Source organism: Botryllus schlosseri, chromosome 10 (genome assembly GCF_051294905.1).
Source record: "Botryllus schlosseri isolate E-star chromosome 10, Bs_hap1, whole genome shotgun sequence".
Classification (NCBI taxonomy): Eukaryota; Metazoa; Chordata; class Ascidiacea; order Stolidobranchia; family Styelidae; genus Botryllus; species Botryllus schlosseri.
The window spans coordinates 12,117,123-12,134,952 of record NC_137245.1 but is presented as its reverse complement, the minus strand read 5'-3'; the positions used below and the strand labels follow the sequence as shown (position 1 = coordinate 12,134,952).

General features: G+C 41.7%; 2 protein-coding genes across 4 annotated transcripts; both read right to left on the bottom strand.

Annotated features, from left to right (window-relative positions):
* Positions 1-370: 370 nt before the first annotated feature.
* On the bottom strand, positions 371-6,313 carry LOC145449069 (kelch repeat and BTB domain-containing protein 12-like). Of its 2 annotated transcripts, none has more exons than XM_080327536.1 (4): positions 6,185-6,313; positions 2,776-2,929; positions 2,467-2,711; positions 371-1,218 (listed from the first exon to the last, which is right to left on the bottom strand). In XM_080327536.1, the coding sequence occupies exons 1-4, from the start codon at positions 6,282-6,284 to the stop codon at positions 674-676; spliced, it is 1,044 nt and encodes a 347-aa protein (XP_080183662.1). In that variant the 5' UTR covers positions 6,285-6,313; the 3' UTR covers positions 371-673. The 2 variants fall into 2 exon arrangements, with proteins under 2 accessions (XP_080183662.1, XP_080183661.1); XM_080327535.1 differs by lacking the exon at positions 6,185-6,313 and adding an exon at positions 4,441-5,947.
* Positions 6,314-12,741: 6,428 nt separating this feature from the next.
* On the bottom strand, positions 12,742-17,394 carry LOC145448215 (kelch repeat and BTB domain-containing protein 12-like). Of its 2 annotated transcripts, XM_080326574.1 has the most exons (5): positions 16,199-17,394; positions 14,515-14,668; positions 14,208-14,452; positions 13,469-13,590; positions 12,742-13,159 (listed from the first exon to the last, which is right to left on the bottom strand). In XM_080326574.1, exons 1-5 carry the CDS (start codon positions 16,320-16,322, stop codon positions 13,016-13,018), a joined length of 789 nt encoding a protein of 262 aa, XP_080182700.1. In that variant the 5' UTR covers positions 16,323-17,394; the 3' UTR covers positions 12,742-13,015. The 2 variants fall into 2 exon arrangements, with proteins under 2 accessions (XP_080182700.1, XP_080182699.1); XM_080326573.1 differs by having other exon boundaries at positions 12,742-13,590; positions 16,199-17,386.
* Between the last annotated feature and the right edge of the window lie 436 nt (positions 17,395-17,830).

The window sequence follows — 17,830 nt, the reverse complement described above, 5'->3', positions numbered from 1 at the left end:
GTGCCGTGCATAATAATATATTCCCTAACGAAGATGTAGGAAGAGGTCTGAATTTATCTATAACGTCACATGACGTTTAGTTACACGTTCGTGTTCACGTTCGACTTCCCCTTCACAGAACCTTTCGCAAATATTCGCGTTCGCACGAACCAGAACCATTCAGGTGTTCACATCCCTTTATGCATGGGTATATAGGGAAAATGACTCTAAAGCAGCGGTTTATTCTGTGGGTGACGCTCACGAAAAGGTACCGACAAGTCTATTAATCACCTCCCGTAATACGCTATCATTCGACACACGCGAAGACGCTGTCCTCAGCTCACCTCGACTGCAACTCTTTAGCGGGTACGCAATGCAAAGTCTGCACGAGTGCATCATAACAAGTTTAAATTTGACCGGAACCCAGAAAAGGTTGAGGAGCACTGATCTCGACAATGAATAAAAACCAGCCTTTGTAACATGTTCGTATTCGAAATGAAAAGGGGGTTTTGACTACGATACAAGCACAAACGACAACTTTAAATACACATACCCAATAATATCAGCAAGCCATACTTGGGCAGGAAATATGCAATCACGATATTGTGAAGTCGCGAAAGCCGGAAATCAGCGTTGGTACTTGGTGAGGAAACTCTGATCCATTGACCTATAACGTAAATCCCAAATGCCTCGCCTAATATTCATTCTTCTCCAGACGTATTTTGAGCAGAGCAACTCCCATGGCGTCGCTATCCCAAGGACTGAGTGGTAGAGGTAGTTTCGTCCACTTATAATCAGGGGGCCGACACTTCTGAAAATTTGTACTGTTCGTCGCAGTCCTTCCAATTACGTAAAGCTCTCCGTTCAGAGTAAAGACGTCAAACAACTGCAATCGAGATGAATCTTCCGACGCTGTCCTCAGCGGATTGAGTGGACGTTCCGCGAGATCGTATCTTACGAAGGAGAGATCATTTACAACGACATACAGGTTATTATTTTCGTATGCCAATCGAAGTGATGCAGGGAACTTCAACGGCAGAACCGTTAAATCCGTCCATTGATCCTCCGCTACATCGTAACACTCTAAAATCGCGGGATAAATATTCCTAGAACCTATGCCTCCCGCAACATATATTTTGTCTTCACTGACACAACACGCGAAAGAGGATCGAGCAAAACACATTTGTCGACGACTGCGCCAAACACCGTTGGGTTTCAATTCTTCGACTGCTTTTTTAACTGAAATAGAGAGGTCCTGTCGTGAGCGATGCGAAATTCGCGGCGATGCGCCAAAATACCCAAACAAATAATTTGACATCAGGCAGTGTAAGTTCGTGGATGTCAATTAGGAAACCGCGGAAAGAGTTCAGAATATGTTCAATCCACACTATCACTTTACTCAACGATAATATACAACTTGTGAAAATTTTTTGGCGACTACAACGAACCACTATCAATTGGTACTACATATAAATCTGGGCCAGTGGTAGACTACATATTACGCGAATAACGCGGTACCACTTGGCGGATAGATAGAGTGGGATCAGATTTATTTTTGCCTGCACCATCGAGATGCTTTGAGGATGGAGATGCGATACCTTATGTAAGGTCATATCTAGTCTGCACCACAATTCTTCTTCCTCTTCATCCGTGGACGCTAAGGACCTAGCGCAGTGGTTCCAAACCGGGGGAGGGGGGATTCCCCGCTTGGGGGAATTTTGAAATTTTTAGGGGGGAATCTGGCCTAATTTTTGAAGAGAGAATCTGACTTTGGCATTGTATCGGCAGATACACTGGGCTCACAAGGTTTTTAGATTTTTATGGTATATAGAACTTTTAAGTAGAAATTGGTTCTTTACAATTGTATTATTTCTTTGGCAGATTTCAAGCTAGGCGTATATGTTTAAATGCCTTCCATAGATATTACACCCCCTGATAAAGTGCGGCTCATGAGACGATTTCGCTGGGTCCGTGACAGCCTCTCGACCAAATTACTACCAAGCAGGAAAACGTCGAGCCGAATTCAGCACAAGGCCGCTAGTGAAATTGTTTAATTTTTTAAGCTAACATATGAGATAACGTTAAAAACATACCGTACCAAATTCATCGATTCAACTCAAGTCCATAGTAAGCGGACTTGGTGATTTATTTTTCGTCAGCGGCTACCCGACCGGTCAAAAACAGGTCAAATTTGACTGTACCTTACCAAAGTTCAGTGCGGTCCGCATTCGCTGTAGTTTGGACATATCTGAATAATTATGTTTGGCCAATAATTGCTCAGTCAACAAATGGTTGCGCGTTAAAATCACATTTTTCTAGTCACAGGCACCTTTTTCATAGGGGGAAATTTTAGCTCAAATATCGGCCAAGGGTGGCACGAGACGAAAAAGGTTGGGAACCACTGACCTAGCGAGATAGCCGCAGATACCAGTTTTCGAGTCTTTGGTCTGACCCGATGGTCCGACCTGAAGCGATGAGTGCACTTACTTATAATCTCCGACGTCGAGGTCGTCTGCAGACCTTCTCCACCAATAGCGAACAATCGGTCTCCGACTGCAGCGGCACAAAAATCCGCCCTACTGTGTTTCATAGACTTCCGAGGACTCCAACCGTCCTTGGAACGACGATACACTAGCACTCTATTTTCATACTTCGAATCACCATCAGTGGTCTCCACACACCCGCCTAAAACCCACATTTCGTTTTTGTAAGTGGTAACTGCGAAGCGCGTTCTAAAACAATATATGCATTTTCGATATTACTGACGTAAATAACATAAATGTCAATGGTCGCGACCTTCGATTCCCTGACATGAGGTTGTTCACCTGGGACCATTTTTCCGTGGAGAAATCATACCGTTGAAAATCATTCGTCAGAGTAGCAGTTTCGTGTTTCACCGCGCCGCCGAAGACTCCAAGCATGTACAAGTCGCAACACTTGGGATTGCATTCTGCATACAAGGAAAATCTCCTAATCGGGTCGTCAATGGTCTCAATCTATGCCAGTGATTCCCAAACTGCATGTGCGTTGCCACAGATTCTCAGGTGTACCGAGAATCCTTTTGGAAGAAGACTATATTAAATCAGTGGCTCTTAACGCTTTTTCTGTGGCGCCCCTTTTCAGATATATCCGTGGTCTTGCGTCACCCATATTTCAAGGGTTTTACCACAGACGGCGGAGGCGTTCTTACCTGGTTTGGATTTGACTATTGGAAATATTTCGCGCCGAAATAGCGCACGATGACCAGTCAACTAATTAACGATGTAATAACAACAGTTTGTAATATTTTTTGGATCAAATCAAGGTTTTTATCAACCAACGTTTGGTATGGGCTCATGTCCTAATGTGCACACCCCGATCCCACCCCAGTGCTTGGCGACAAGTGGAGTTGAATTAGATTATGTTTTATTGCCATGTGCGACTTGTAGGTCTACTGAAAATGTTGACAATGCGGGATAATGCCATATGGTACAATCGAAAATAGATTTGCAACGAGAACTGCAGGATATACAGAGCTATATAATCATACGATAACTATTGCCTCATCTATACTGCTACGCCAACTTTCTCTAGCGCACCCAACACCACCTTAGGGTTTCCACCTCATGAGAACCCAAATCACACCCGGGGAGTTCCGATTCCAAGGTTAGGAATCACTGGTATAATCGTAGGCCTAGTCTAACGTAAAATCATTCTTTAAATCACGAGCACCTTATCTGGATTCCAGATAAGACTGCCCGGGATTCGCTGTCAATTGAGATAGGTAGTTGATCAATTGGAAACAACTAATCGACCAATCCTCCGGAAGATGACACGGCTCATTTGATTTACGATATACGACCCGTTATTTTACAAAGCTCTTAGGCGAGTTTCGACTGTCTGTTTTAAAATCCTATTCCGTGGTTGGTGCAAAACACAATTCAGAATTATATTGCTATTTGCATCTTCGTGTCTATGTGAACATAGATTATTTTTAACGAAATTAAAAGTTGTTACGGAGAGAAACATTTTGAAATTGCGAAATAGGGCAAGTTTGTCAACAATGCAAGTGCAATTCAGACGTCTCTGTTCGGATGAACGAACGCGGAGCTCAGTGTATTCACACGCGACAACATTTTGTCAACGCAACTATTCTTTTAAGTGTGCCTCGAGCATTACATATTTTTCGATTGCGCTGCAAGCTGAAAAAATTTGGGAACTATTGATCTCATGGTTGGGAAAATGGAAGTACCCAACTGATTTACCCCAATATCGGGAAACGATTTACTGACATCAGACATTTGAACAGGACCTCCTCCTCGCCCCGTGAACCGCATAAGCTGTCTTACAAAAAGCCTATAGGCCGTGCTATAAATCGGTAAATACGGAATCACAACAAAGAATATCGGCCAGGTGTAAAATGGCCAATTGACCAATGTAGTCGAAACATCACGAATATCATAAACGATATTATTTACACACCAGGGGTTGGTCTGACTGGGATTGGTCGTTTAACGACAGATTCCTCATCACCAGAGGCCGGAGGTTGGCGCCTCTTGAGATGCGATGGTCCTGGTGCACACGCCATCGTCCAAGCATTACAGAACGGGTTTATAAAGGTAATAACTGAACTGGAATAGTTTTAAACATGGATAGTGGTGATTCGAGGAAAACAATTATTTAAAACTATTTCTTGTCATTTGTAATTTATTTCAGCCATACTGCAATTGTAGCATACATGATTAAACATTTTTGTAAGAATAAATGCAATTTGTCACTTTGACGCTTCGATAAAACAACAAATGATTTACTGGTGCTATGTGCCGTATCGAACCATCATCTGAGCGACATGCCTCAGCTTGCTACCCGCGGAGTCTATATGCACAAGACCCAATATTGGTAGCTTCGTCACCTATTTTGCATACACGACCACAGGCAGAAGCAAATTGGGTTGCATTTAAAACAACAATTATTCTGAAACAAACATGATCAAAACATGGCCCTTGCTCAGAACATGTTAATTATTCGACCATATTTGTTTTTTTATCGCCAGGACAACACGAATTTTCAATTTTTATTTTACAACGGCTTGACGTTGTTCTATGGCTCCTTATTAATTCCAATTCAAAATAGAGGGTCAATGTAGCGCGTTTCATGAAAAAGGTTTCCGGCCAGTCTTCAACGGATAAAAAATGTCCTTGACCAGGACTACATGGTCATACAGCCTGGCAACGGTCAATGCTGGTACGGCGAAACAACATAGCTACCTCGAAAAAACCCGTAACAGCCACTATACGTGGCATACTCACTGGATCGTAACAAGCCGAAAAAAATTCCATTTTACAAGCACGTCCAAGAATCGATACCCCAATAGACCCCTGACACTGCAAGAAAGCTTAGCTCATAAGTCATTTCTGAAGTCTACCTTCGTTGGAATTCGGCAACCCTCAATTCTACAACGACTTCCGTTTGGTTATTCGTCAGTTATTCGCCTGTGTACAGTTGTTAGCAAAGTCTTCAATAACTCTAGATCGGTGATCCTAAACTTGATCCCAAACTTACTGCCTGTACCTTCTGCGAGCCCACAGGCTGCGCCTTACCCTGTCGCTGTACTTTTCAAACTCCACCACGTTATTAGGATCTCAGACAGACTTGACATGAGTAGTGTGTGATGTGGTGTCTTCTATTATCATGATTGTCACTCAACTGACGCCATTTATATGTATTAGAATTAGACGGGACCACCAGTTGGAAATGAAGTGTCACAAAATAATCTTTCATGTATGTGAGTATCTAAACTGCAGGGCACAGTGGTGTTAAACCGTTGGATTGACGATGCAAATGTGGGTTGTGAACCCTTCGAATATGGTTCCCGACTACATTCTCGTTACGGGACACTTTTCCTCGAGTAAATACGAGACAGTCGTGTAGGTCATGTGCAATGTATTCGAAATCTATCTCGAGTACTAACGGCTGTGTTGCTGAGAAAATACTAAAAGTGTCGGACCCGCGGACCCCGCGGACCACCCAAGTTCAAATTAACCTCTATTACCGTGCAACCGTCGTCTGTCTTGTGACAATATTAAGTCTAGGCTTGTGATAAACAGCAACAAAATGACCTTTCATGAAATTAGCACCATATTATTTATTTAGAAATTGGGAAGACGTTTGTTAGTTCAATCATTTCTGTGATGTGACATGAACGATAGTGCCGAAAATCAATCACCTTCCACAAAGACAGGCAATGGAGAATGCATGCGTAACGCTTCCAACGACACCTCTGGGTCGGATCGCATCATACATCGCAACAATATCCCCATCATCATTTTGTTAATATAACGTAGCAGCTCATCTTGAAGTTCCGAGTGCAGGTCCGAGTGCAATGCGTCACGCAATTTTCCCATCGGTTTTGTAAGGGTAGAGTAAGTAGGCCAGAATTGTTTTAGACAATATTACCACGATAGCACGACCATACAAGTTGACACTTTTGGCATGGTCAACTGGGTCATACGAAACACTAGGGATGGTTTGAACGTGAGGTTCACGTTCACTTTCTACGTGTGAACCTCAGTAATTTAGAGGTTCACGTTCACAAACGAGCCTTGGTAGGTTCTGCACTGTGAACCTTTTCATATCTTACAATTTTTATTTCATTATAACATCTTTAGTTGAAAACGTCAATATGTAGGCCTACTTCAGCATTGTGGTGTTATGGGGTCCGAGTCGTCGCTAGGCATCGTGCTGTACATTAATATGTCACTTCACTGAAATGTAGGGTTGAAAGTAGCAATATGACGCCAAGTGACGTAATGAGGTTCTCACCATCCCTACGAAAGACACAAGACACTGCGCGGGCCTTGAGTCAACTATGGCGCGATATGCAACATATGAGATACAATCGCCGTGTTTAGCGGACGCGGGCCATTACGCATTAAAACGATCCTGATCAGTTGCATAATTGCGTTTATATAATGTTATCATTCGATAGATGGACAGCGGACTCTGTTTGAACGGTAGGCTACTTGTGACTACTTCCCGAGACTCTAATTGCTGCACTGGCTCCGTCTCGCGACCTCGCCAGCTTGAAAGTAGCAACTCCACCTCCACCAATATCGTAGACCAGTGGTGTCAAACCAGTGAGACGATTTCATCCGGCCCGTAAAGCAATTCTGAGTAAAAATTGCTTGTATTATCCAGCACATTTCTGAATTTCTGCATTGTCCTACAAGCATCGCCATGTAATGAATAAAAACATTATTCAGACTGTGGAAAATCAGGGTTATATCCATGATTGAGGATGCAGATCTCCTTAGAATAAGATTTGCAAATATATAAAACCTAAAAGGTTAGCGAATTGAGTTGGCGACCTGTTGTTTTTCACATCAGTCATCTTCACTCGCAGGCTAGGCCCCTTCTAGCCATCTTATCCGCGTATAAGCGGTGCCTTACAAAAGCCGTGCTACAAGTCGGTAGATATGGAATCATATAGCGTGGAAACATCGACCTGGTGTAAATGACTATTGCAGTCGGAAAAACCGTGAAGGCCACAAACAACGACAACGCAGGCTATGTAAGTAGCTATCAATACCTCAATTTAAGGCAGGTATGGATGGAAAATAGGCTACATAACAACTACACCAGTGAGGGAATGTATTTGCTCCGCATTACGTAACGACCGTCGCTACTATACAATTCAATACACCAGTGTCGGTTTCCGAAATCGATAGTGCATTTCACTGTACTGCGATTGTCCTATTGTTAGCGAATATAGTGATCGAGGCAGATTCGATTGTGCCTCAGCTGGCTATTGTTTCTCTGCGCTGCCATATTGTACGTAAGAAAGCCGAATTTCACATTCCTTGGCGATTTTGAGGGGGTTCCAGTACCCCATGATTGTTAATGTGCGGGTTTCCAGAATCGGCGCGATAATAGCATTTGATTCATACCAGTTATTACGATTTCTGAGCTGTTTATGATGAATTACATAGTCGCAGGTGAGGCACGGCCCACTCGTGCCTCACCTGTTCGTCACCTCCCCTTTCGCGCTGTATTTTTGAACAATAAATATGAAGATTGGTGATGCAGGATGAAAAAATGTTTAAATTTAGGAGTTCATGATCATCGATGGTAAACATCAATAACACTAGTCAACACACATTTTGGTGCCAAGACAGTTTCAACGGATTTAGCGTATTTTTATGTCGCTGAATCTATTAAAGGACATTAGTTTTTCCCATTTGGCTCTATTTTTTGAGATGTCCCATATTTTTTTCGAAAAGTGCTAAAATTACGTAAATTTTGACATAGGTAAAACTCTCTTTGCATACTACGGTTTTAGGGTAATCTTATGTCGCTGAATCCAAAAATGACATTAGTTTTTCCGAATTGGCTCTATTCCTTCAGTTATTCCATATTTTTATTTCAAAAAGTGCTAAAAATACACAAATTGTGACATATTTAAAATTGTATTTATATACTACAAATCCCATGAGTCTACCTTTGTCTTTTCAAGTGTGTGCATACAGTATTGTTCTATTTCTGATGCGTTATCGTTAAAGACGCATTCGTTAACACAGAGAGCCTTCTATACGCGAATCCTGTGTCAAGTGAAAATCAAGCAAAAATTATAAAAATTAGACAAAATTAGCTGTAAACAACAGATTGTAGTAATGCAAAAACAGGTGACGTCAAAGCACAAACTCTACTTCCGGTAACGCTGAAATTTCAGTTAGTAAGCTGTCAAAGCATAGGGTTACCATATGTCCTCTTTATTGACTCTTTTGAAAGTGTCCTCGGAGGACGCCCTTTTGTCCTCTTTTTTGAGATTTTGTCCTCTATTTTGAAAATTTAGGTAAGATTCAGAGCAAATTGCGAGTGATATGATGTAAATTAGCACAGAAGTGACGCTCCGGCGGGTATTTGAAAAACAGTGATTTTAGCTCTGAGCGAAAAGATTACCTTTTTTTTTTTTTTTTTTTTTAGTCAACCGATCACAAAGTGGGAAAAATTCACCGGTTTTTGAGAATTCTTCTCCGGTTCTGCAAGTCTCAAATTTCTGAAAAACTGTCCTCTTTTCAGATTTCCAAAATATGGTAAGCCTATCAAAGCACGCTAATCAATCATATACCCGTGCTGTACTACAAAAAAATTAGTCGATGCTAACAATTTTTTTTGTAAGACTTTCTTGAATGTGACGCAGGCTAGTAGTCATGTGGGAGACTCCGAGGCTATAGTCGGCCATCATATATGCATCCCACTTGCCCTCATACCTCTCATCCACGACCTTAATGTCCTGGTGGAACCTTTATCCCTACTCTTCACTTAAACCACCAGGGTTTGCAGGAAAACGATCAAAGTGACTGAAGAGATAGTGAACCTTGATACTCATGTCCACATCTGAATCTTTCAAGTTGGAAAACATATCTTCGACCAATTTATGGTCTTTTTCAGATTTTTGGTAACCAGGAAAGTTTCGTGTAACTATAACAAACGATTGCCAAGCAGCAGACTCTCAGTCAGTCATGGACTGCCCATAAGACATAGCTGTTATGAGTTTGCGTATCTGAGGGCCATCAAAATACTTGCTTTTCGATGTGTCAAAGCAGGGAATTTTCTGCAATAATAGTTGAAGCAGTTCCCAGTTGCAGGCAAGGCTTTCACAAATTGCTTCATCAAGTCAAGTGTGATGTGCAACCGTGGAATGATGATCTTATCTCTAGCAACTAAAGGTTCATTTATGAAGTTAGCTTCACCTGCTCTCATGAAATCTCTAGGTGGTCATCCTTTCTTCACCCAGTGATCAGTGCGCGCTCGACTATTCCACAAGCTTTGCTGGCCGAGCAATAAATTAAACATTTTCACGTCGACGCAGGTTAACCATTGGTGAAAATCTTAGTTCTGTTGAGTGACAAATTATTGGGAGAGATGCATATCTGATACAACTATGTAGCAATGTACATTTCAAACTTTTTTCGATCTGTCCATGAATAAGTGCCACTCTTGAGGTCTATATTTTAGCACTCCCATTTTTAGCAGGAACCCTTCAATGTCTTCGCAGTAAAATACTCACCTTGATGGCTAATTTTTTCTCTTTTGTACGGCAGTGTTGGGATCAAGTCACTACCTTCGAGTCATTGCACATTTTGACTCGAGTGAAGTCAAGTCAATCGATTTTCGAAGGTGACTCGAGTCAAGTCGAGTCAAGTTAAGTCAAGTCCCGAGTCAAGTCACAATTCAAGTCAAGTTGTCCTTTCGAAATATGAGGCATGATTACGTCATTGCATTTTGCTAGCTGTCTGAAATACAAATTGAGTGGTCATTGATTCTGAACGGATGACCGGATATAGAGTTAAATATACACGCAAGACGGCGCTATACCGCTCACCTAATACGTAGAACTGTTAAACTACGCAAGTAATTGCTAGCGATGGTGTGTACGAGACTCCTCGTAACGTTTACGTTATGTCTTTGACCGTGGTGCAAAAGGCCATCAGGCGATAAGCGCCACATCTTTTTGTTACATAAAACAAAACAAAAAAAACAACCTCGTTACCAAGTATAGAAATCCGTTTTACACTCTGCTTAATATCAACGTAGCAATACTCAGGCGCCGAATACATTGTCCGTCCGGTTTTATGTGATTATGATATCATTTGATTGCCCCAGTTGATACATTTGGCGACGTTGAAAGCGTCAATATGTACTTCAGCATTGTCACATTATGTGACCCGAGTCGTCGCTAGGCGTCGTGTACATTAATATAGGCTATCACTTCACTGAAATGTAGGGTTGGAATTAGCAATATATGACGTCACGTGACGTCAGAAGGTTCACGTTTGCGTTCAAGCAGAACCTTTCAAAAAGGTTCACGTTCACACGAGCCTGAACCTTTCAGAGGATCACACCATCCCTAGTAATTGCATAGCCTCAGTTTATAGTTCCCAGCCAAAATAGAGAGTAGAGAACGAATTGATAAGAAGCAATACACTACCCATTTAGGAATTGATATGATACAATTCGAGCCTATACGCCAATGGTTGAGGACTATATAAACGAAATTTGAATTCAATTTCAATAAGACAAGAGGTTGGCTAAGATAGCAACAGAGAACAGAAATAGACATTTTGCTAATATATTATTTCACTACTAGTTTACGATAACGTAAGCTGTAAGCTTCGATCATTTCGTTTGCCGTAAATTTAGTTGTGAGAGAACAATGGAGACTCAGTAAAACGCACGATCATCGAACGATTGGTCGCTCTCACGGGTTACACCAGTGTTTCGCGAAAAATCTAACCATGTGTAAGAGACGGAGATTTTTATCGACACCGATTACTTGACGACTTGAAATTAACTCGTTGATTTTTCTCCGAGTCACGAGTCAATCCACATTTCTGATACGCCGAGTCAAGTCAAGTCAAGTCCAGTCATTTTAGCTAAGTGACTCGAGTCAACTCAAGTCATACGAAAATGGTGACTCGAGTCTGACTCGAGTCAAGTCATGACTCAAGTTATCCCAGCACTGCTTTTGATAACTCTGTTTGGTGATATCGAATGGTTCGCATTTATAATATACTAATTTTCCTCACTTTAGCAGTTTGTGGTCGCATTTTCAAGTACCAGTACCAATAGACGAAATTCCAACAGTGAGTTTACTTTACTTCTCTTCGAAATTACTCTGAAATGTCGGTCTAGGCCGTCTGATTCACGAGTCATATGACTTGGTTCGATTCATGCACAATGACTCGAGTCCAAGTCGAGTCAATACACAGATTGACTCGAGACGAGTCGAGTCGAGTCATTTTCGTATTTTGAGAACGAAACTCGAGTCAAGTAGAGTCATCGGAAAATCATGTCACAAATTGATGCAATTTTTGGAATCATATTATGATATTGCGACGGTAACGCTCCTTCCCACTTGACAAAATTAGAAATATTTGTAATGTATCTTAGCTGCTTGGGTCGAATAAATGATTAAGAAAGACTGCAAGTCCTTGAATACTTGACTAAGTGCCTGTACACTAGACATATGCTATTTGACTACTTCCTAAATTTCTTTTATGACCAATGTCCCAGTAGTGAGAGCGTGTGTGCTTGTAATCAGTACAATGTGTAATAAGAAAATTAGCAAGTTGCATTTCTCTTATAGTTGTTGACTCACATACAAAAGCAAAACTTTGATTGTTTTATCTAAGCTACATTTTAATTATATAGGATGGGATATCTGTCGTGTATGATGCATATGTATGATTCATACATATTATGTTATCAGAGAGTTCATGTTATAAAAACTTTTGTATGAAAAAAGGAAAGATATTTAGAAAAGCATTCTTTCATGTTAGTTGCATTGTGAATAATTCGAGCAGTGCCACAATGAATCAATTTTGCATGCCGTCGTCAGTCATATGTTTGCATATGTTTAACGGTTATATGATAGTCATTTGACCGTCACTGTGCATGGCATATAATTTTCGAAGTAAAGTGGTAATACTGTTGAAGTCGGAGCCGGAGTCGGAGTCGGAACGTTTAAAGACTATAGGGAGTCGGAGTCGGTCCATTGAAAATGTGTGGAGTTGGAGTCGGACAGCCCTGGTACATAGGGAAAATGACTCTAAAGCAGCGGTTTATTCTGTGGGTGACGCTCACGAAAAGGCGCTGATATGTCGATTAATCAACTCCTGTAATACGCTATCGTTCGGCACACTCGGATACGATGTCCTTTCAGTCATGAGCACACATCGACTGTAACTCTCTGGCGGGTACGCAACGCAAAGTCTGCAGGAGTAAATCATAACAAGTTTCAATTTGCCCGGCTCCCAAAAAAGTTTGAGCACTGATCTCGACAACGAATAATTACCAGCGTTTGTAACATGATCGTATTCAAAATGAAAAGGGGGTTTTGACGACGATACGACCACAAACGTCTACTTTAAATACTAATACTCAAATATATGCAGCAAGTCATACTCAGGCAGGAAATATGTAATCACGACGTTAGGAGGTTGCAAAAGCCGGAAATCAGCATTGGTACTCGTCGAGGAAACTCTGTTCCATGGAACTATAACGTAAATCCCAGATGCTTGGCCTGATATTTATCCTCCCTTGGGCGGATTTTGAGCAGAGAAACTCCCATGACGTCGCTATCCCAAGGACTGAGTGGTAGAGGTAGATCGGTCCACGTATAATCAGGGGGTCGACACTTCTGAAAATTTGTACTGTTCGTCGCAGTCCTTCCAATTACATAAAGCTCTCGGTTCAGAAAAAAGACGTCAAAACAACGCGGTCTAGATGGACCTTCGTACGCTGTCATCTGCGGAATGAGTTGACTATCTGCGAGATCGTACCTTATGAAGGAGAGAAGATCATATCCAAGGACATACAAGTTCTTATTTTTGTATGCCAATCCAACTGGGTTAGGGAAATTTAACGGTATAACCGTCAGATCCGACCACTTATCATTCGCTGGATCGTAACACTCTATTACCGCGTCGAATTGATGCTGAGAACTTACGCCTCCCGCGACATATATTTTGTCTTCACTGACACAACACGCGAAAGAGGATCGCGCAAAAGACATTGCTCGACGCCGCTGCCAACCACCGACGGCTTTGAATTCCTCGACTGCTCTTTTAACTGAAATCGAGATGTCGCGTCATGAGTGATGCTAAATTAGCAGCATTGCGCTAGAATATCCAAACAAAATAATTTTAACATCTGATAGTATAGTTCAGTATAGTTCGTGAATGTCAATTACGAAAGCGTGGAAAGAGTAACAGAATATGCTAAGGCCATGTTCTATCCACTCTATCACTTCACTCAACGATAATAAACAACGTGTGAAAATCTTTGGTGACGACAACGAACCACTATCAATCGGCACTATATATAAATCTTGGCCAGTGGTAGGCTGCATATTACGAGAAAACCGCGGTACCGCTTGACAGAGAGGGACAGAGTGAGAGACAAGAGTGAGACACAGAGAGAGGGACAGAGAGAGAGACAGAGACAGAGAGAGAGGCACAGAGAGAGAGAAAGAGAGAGAGAGAGAGAGAGAGATTTTCGCCTGCACCATCGAGATGCTTTGACGATGGAGATGAGACACGACCTTCAAGTAAGGTCATCTCAGTCTGTACCACCAATTGTTCTTGCTATCCGTGGACGCTGAGCCACTAGCGAGATAGCCACGGATACCAGCTTTCGAGTGTTTGGTCTGACCAGATGGTCCGACTAGAAGCGATAAGAGAATTTACCTATAGCCTGCGACGTTGAGGTCGTCTTTGTACCTTCTCCACCAAAAGCGAACAATCGGTCTCCGACTGCAGCGGCACAAAAATCCGCCCGATTGTGCTTCATGGACCTTCGAGGACTCCAATCGTTCTTAGAATGGTGATACACTAGCACACTACTTTCGTACATCGATTCGCGACCAGCAGTCTCCATACACCCACCTAAAACCCACATTTCGTTTTGGTAAGTGGTAACTGCAAAGCGCGTTCTAAAACGAGACGAGGTTTTGATATTACTGGCGGAAATGACATAAATGTCAACGGTCTCCACCTTTGATTTCCTCGCATGAGGTTGTTCACCTGGGACCATTCTTCCGTGGAGAAATCGTAACGTTGAAAATCATTAGTCAGAGTAGCAGTTCCGTGTTTCACCGCGCCGCCGACGACTCCAAGCATGTACAAGTCGTTAGACGTTGGATTGCATTCTGCATATACGGAAAATGTCCCAATTGGGTCGTCATTGCTCTCAATCTAACCCAGTAATTCCCAAACCGTGTGCTGTCACCTATTCTCGGGCGTACCGTGAATATTTTGGGAATTTTGGAGGAGAACTATATTAAATGTGTGGTTAATTTTTCTACATCGCCTTTTTCGGAAATTTTGGTGGTCTTGCGTCACTAATGTTTCAAGGGTGGTACCAAAGACAACGGAGTAGCGGTTAAAGTCCTGCTGGTCTTTATGGGTTTGGATTTGACTCTTGGAAATATTTCGCGCCGGAATAGCTCACCATGTCCACTCAACTAATTAACGATGTAATAACAACAGTTTGTGATATTTTCAGGATCAAATTAAGAATGCTGTAACCAACGTCCCGTACGAGCTCAAAGTCCTAATGTGCACACCCCAATCCCACCCCAGTGATTGGCGATACGCGAGGTTGAATTAGGTTCGCCATGTGCGACTTGTGGGTTAACATAAAATGTTCGGCTATAAGGATTAATGCACACGAGGTACCGTAAGTAGAGGATATACAGAGCTATATAACCATACGCGAACTATCAGATCATCTACTGCTACGCCATTTTTCTCAAGCGCCACCAACACCGCCCGATGGTTTCCACCCCTTGAGAATCCAAATCATACCTGGGGGAGTTCTGATTCCAAGTTTAGGAGCCGCTGGTATAATTATATATAAACTCATGAATTTAGTCAAACGAAAATTCCTTCTACAAATCACGAGCACCGTATCTAAATTCCTCATCTAACTGCAACATTATTTCCCGGGATTTGCTATCAATTGAGATGCAATTATTCAAGCAATCCTCCGTCGAAACAGAAACACGGCTCACTTGATTTACGAAACCACGCGTTATTTTACAAAGCTGTTGGACGAGTTTGGCTGTCTGTTTCAAAATCCTATTCTATAGTCGATTCAAAAGCAAGCAGAATCATATTGGTTTGTTGTCATCGACGTGCCTATGAGAACATGGATCCTGGTTTTGATCGAAATTATAAGTTGTAACCGAGAGAGACGCTTTATGAAATTAAAGAAATCCGAGTAGGTTTGTCAACAATGCCAGTGCAATGCAGACGTATCTGATCGTATGAACAAACGCGGAGTTCAGCGTATTCACACGCGACAACATTTTTTCAACGCAACTATTCTTCAAAGTATAGGCTATGCCGCGAGCATTACATATTTTTCGATTGCGCCGCAAGCTGAAAAAAATTGAGAACCACTGATCTCAACATATGGATGGGAAAATGCGAGTATCCGACTCATTTACCCCAGTGTCGAACAACGACCGAAATGCCGCGAAACGATTTAATGACATCAGACATTGGAACATGACCTCATCCTTGCCGTGTGGACCGTGTAAACTGTCTTCTAAAAAGCCTATAAAAGTGGGCCGTGCTATAAGTCGGTAAATACGGAATCACATTAAAGAATATCGCCCTGGTGTAAAATAACCAATATAGTGAACGTCACATCATAAACAATATAAACAACACACCAGGGGCTGGTCTGACTGGTATTGGTCTGACTGGTATTGGTCGTTTTACGGCAGATTCGCCATCACCAGAGGCCGGAGGGAGGCGCCTCTTGAGGTGCGATGGTCCTGGTGCACACGCCATCATCCAAGCATAAAAGAACGGGTTTATAAAGGGTAATAACTGAACTGGAATAGTTTTAAACAGATAGTGGTGGTTCGATGAAAACAATTATATCCATATACTGCAATCGTAACATACATGATTAAACATTTTCAGGGGAATATTAGCAATAGGTCCCTTTGACGCTTTGATAAAAACAGCAAATGATTCACTGTTGCTATGTGCTGTAGGGAACCATCATCTGAGCTACTTGCCTCAGCTAGCTTCCCGTGGAGCCTATATGCATAAGACCCAATATTGGCAGTTTCTTAACCTATTTTGCATTCTTCGTTGTACAGGACCAGGTAAAAGCAAATTGAGTTGGATTTGAAACAACAATTATTTAAAACAAACATATCCCTGAAACATGACCCTTGTTCAGAACATGTTCATTATTGTATTATATATTCCTTTTATCGCCAAGACGTCATGAATTTTCAATTTTGACTTTAACATGGCTTCCTTTGTGATATGGCTCCTTATGAATTTCAATTCAAAATAAAGGGTCAATGTAGCACCTTTTGCGAGAAAGGTTTCCGGCCAGTCTTGAACGGATCAAAAAATATCCTCGACCAGGATTACATGGACAATGGACATACAGCCTTTTTACGGTCAGCGGTTGTCATTGTCAGGACATCCATCCGTTCCAGTGATATAAACCAAAGGTGGTAAAAGTAGTAAAGAAAGCTACTCAAGTAGAAGTAGAAGAACCGACGGAAAAATCTACACAAGTACAAGTAGAAGTACTTCTTTCATAAGCAACCTCAAACTACTCGAAGTAGAAGTAGAATTGACTGACTTTAAATCTACTCAAGTAAGTAGTTGTGAAAACGATCGTAATTCGTTCGCATTGATTGTCAAAAGACGCAAAATGAGCTATGCGGAAGTTGCAGAGCTTGATTCATATTGATGCATACCGGGAGGTATCCAGTTTTCGACAGCATAAGCGTCCGTCCGCATGATTGGATGAATATGATAGTATTGATTAGAGGTGGTCAGCAACGAAGTACTTCTACTTTTTTGAAGTACTCAAGTAGTGTTCCTCTACTTCTGGTATACTTGCTCAAGTAGAAGTAATTTTTGCTGCTTCTACTTTTACTTCATAATATTTTGTGACCTACTTACTTACTGTTCGCTTTTTTCGTTATTTTCAGTTTGTCAAGTAGAAGTAGTTTAATCCTCCAATCAGGAAGATGGCCTGAGAAATTTCGGGGCTGTTTTCACGAAGTATCAACATTTGATTTTCATAAAAATTGAGTAAAGCCCAGAATTTTCGCCGCGCTTCGCGCACAGTGGATTGGAGTGACCAATATGATTTCACAAAAGCGTCGGTGAATGTAATTTAGGTAGCGGGCTGCGTGGTTCCGTTCCACCGCATTGTCGCCCATATGAAATATTTCATCACAGTATATATGACCTATCATAACGTTTGAAACTGATGTTTCGCGATCTAGCATCTACTTATCATATCGTCATCTAAAAGTCCGTGGCGT

Bases quoted from the DNA above. Each gene is read 5' to 3' on its own strand.
- LOC145449069 (XM_080327535.1), bottom strand. From the start codon at position 4,546: ATGGCGTGTGCACCAGGACCATCGCATCTCAAGAGGCGCCAACCTCCG. The intron at 2,930-4,440 runs GTGTGTAAATAA...CCTTGTATGCAG, and splicing joins CCCAGTCAGACCAACCCCTG to AATGCAATCCCAAGTGTTGC. The intron at 2,712-2,775 runs GTCGCGACCATT...ATATTGTTTTAG, and splicing joins CTCATGTCAGGGAATCGAAG to AACGCGCTTCGCAGTTACCA.
- LOC145448215 (XM_080326573.1), bottom strand. From the start codon at position 16,322: ATGATGGCGTGTGCACCAGGACCATCGCACCTCAAGAGGCGCCTCCCT. The intron at 14,453-14,514 runs GTGGAGACCGTT...GTCTCGTTTTAG, and splicing joins CTCATGCGAGGAAATCAAAG to AACGCGCTTTGCAGTTACCA. The intron at 13,591-14,207 runs GTAAATTCTCTT...TCTCGATTTCAG, and splicing joins CTCAACGTCGCAGGCTATAG to TTAAAAGAGCAGTCGAGGAA.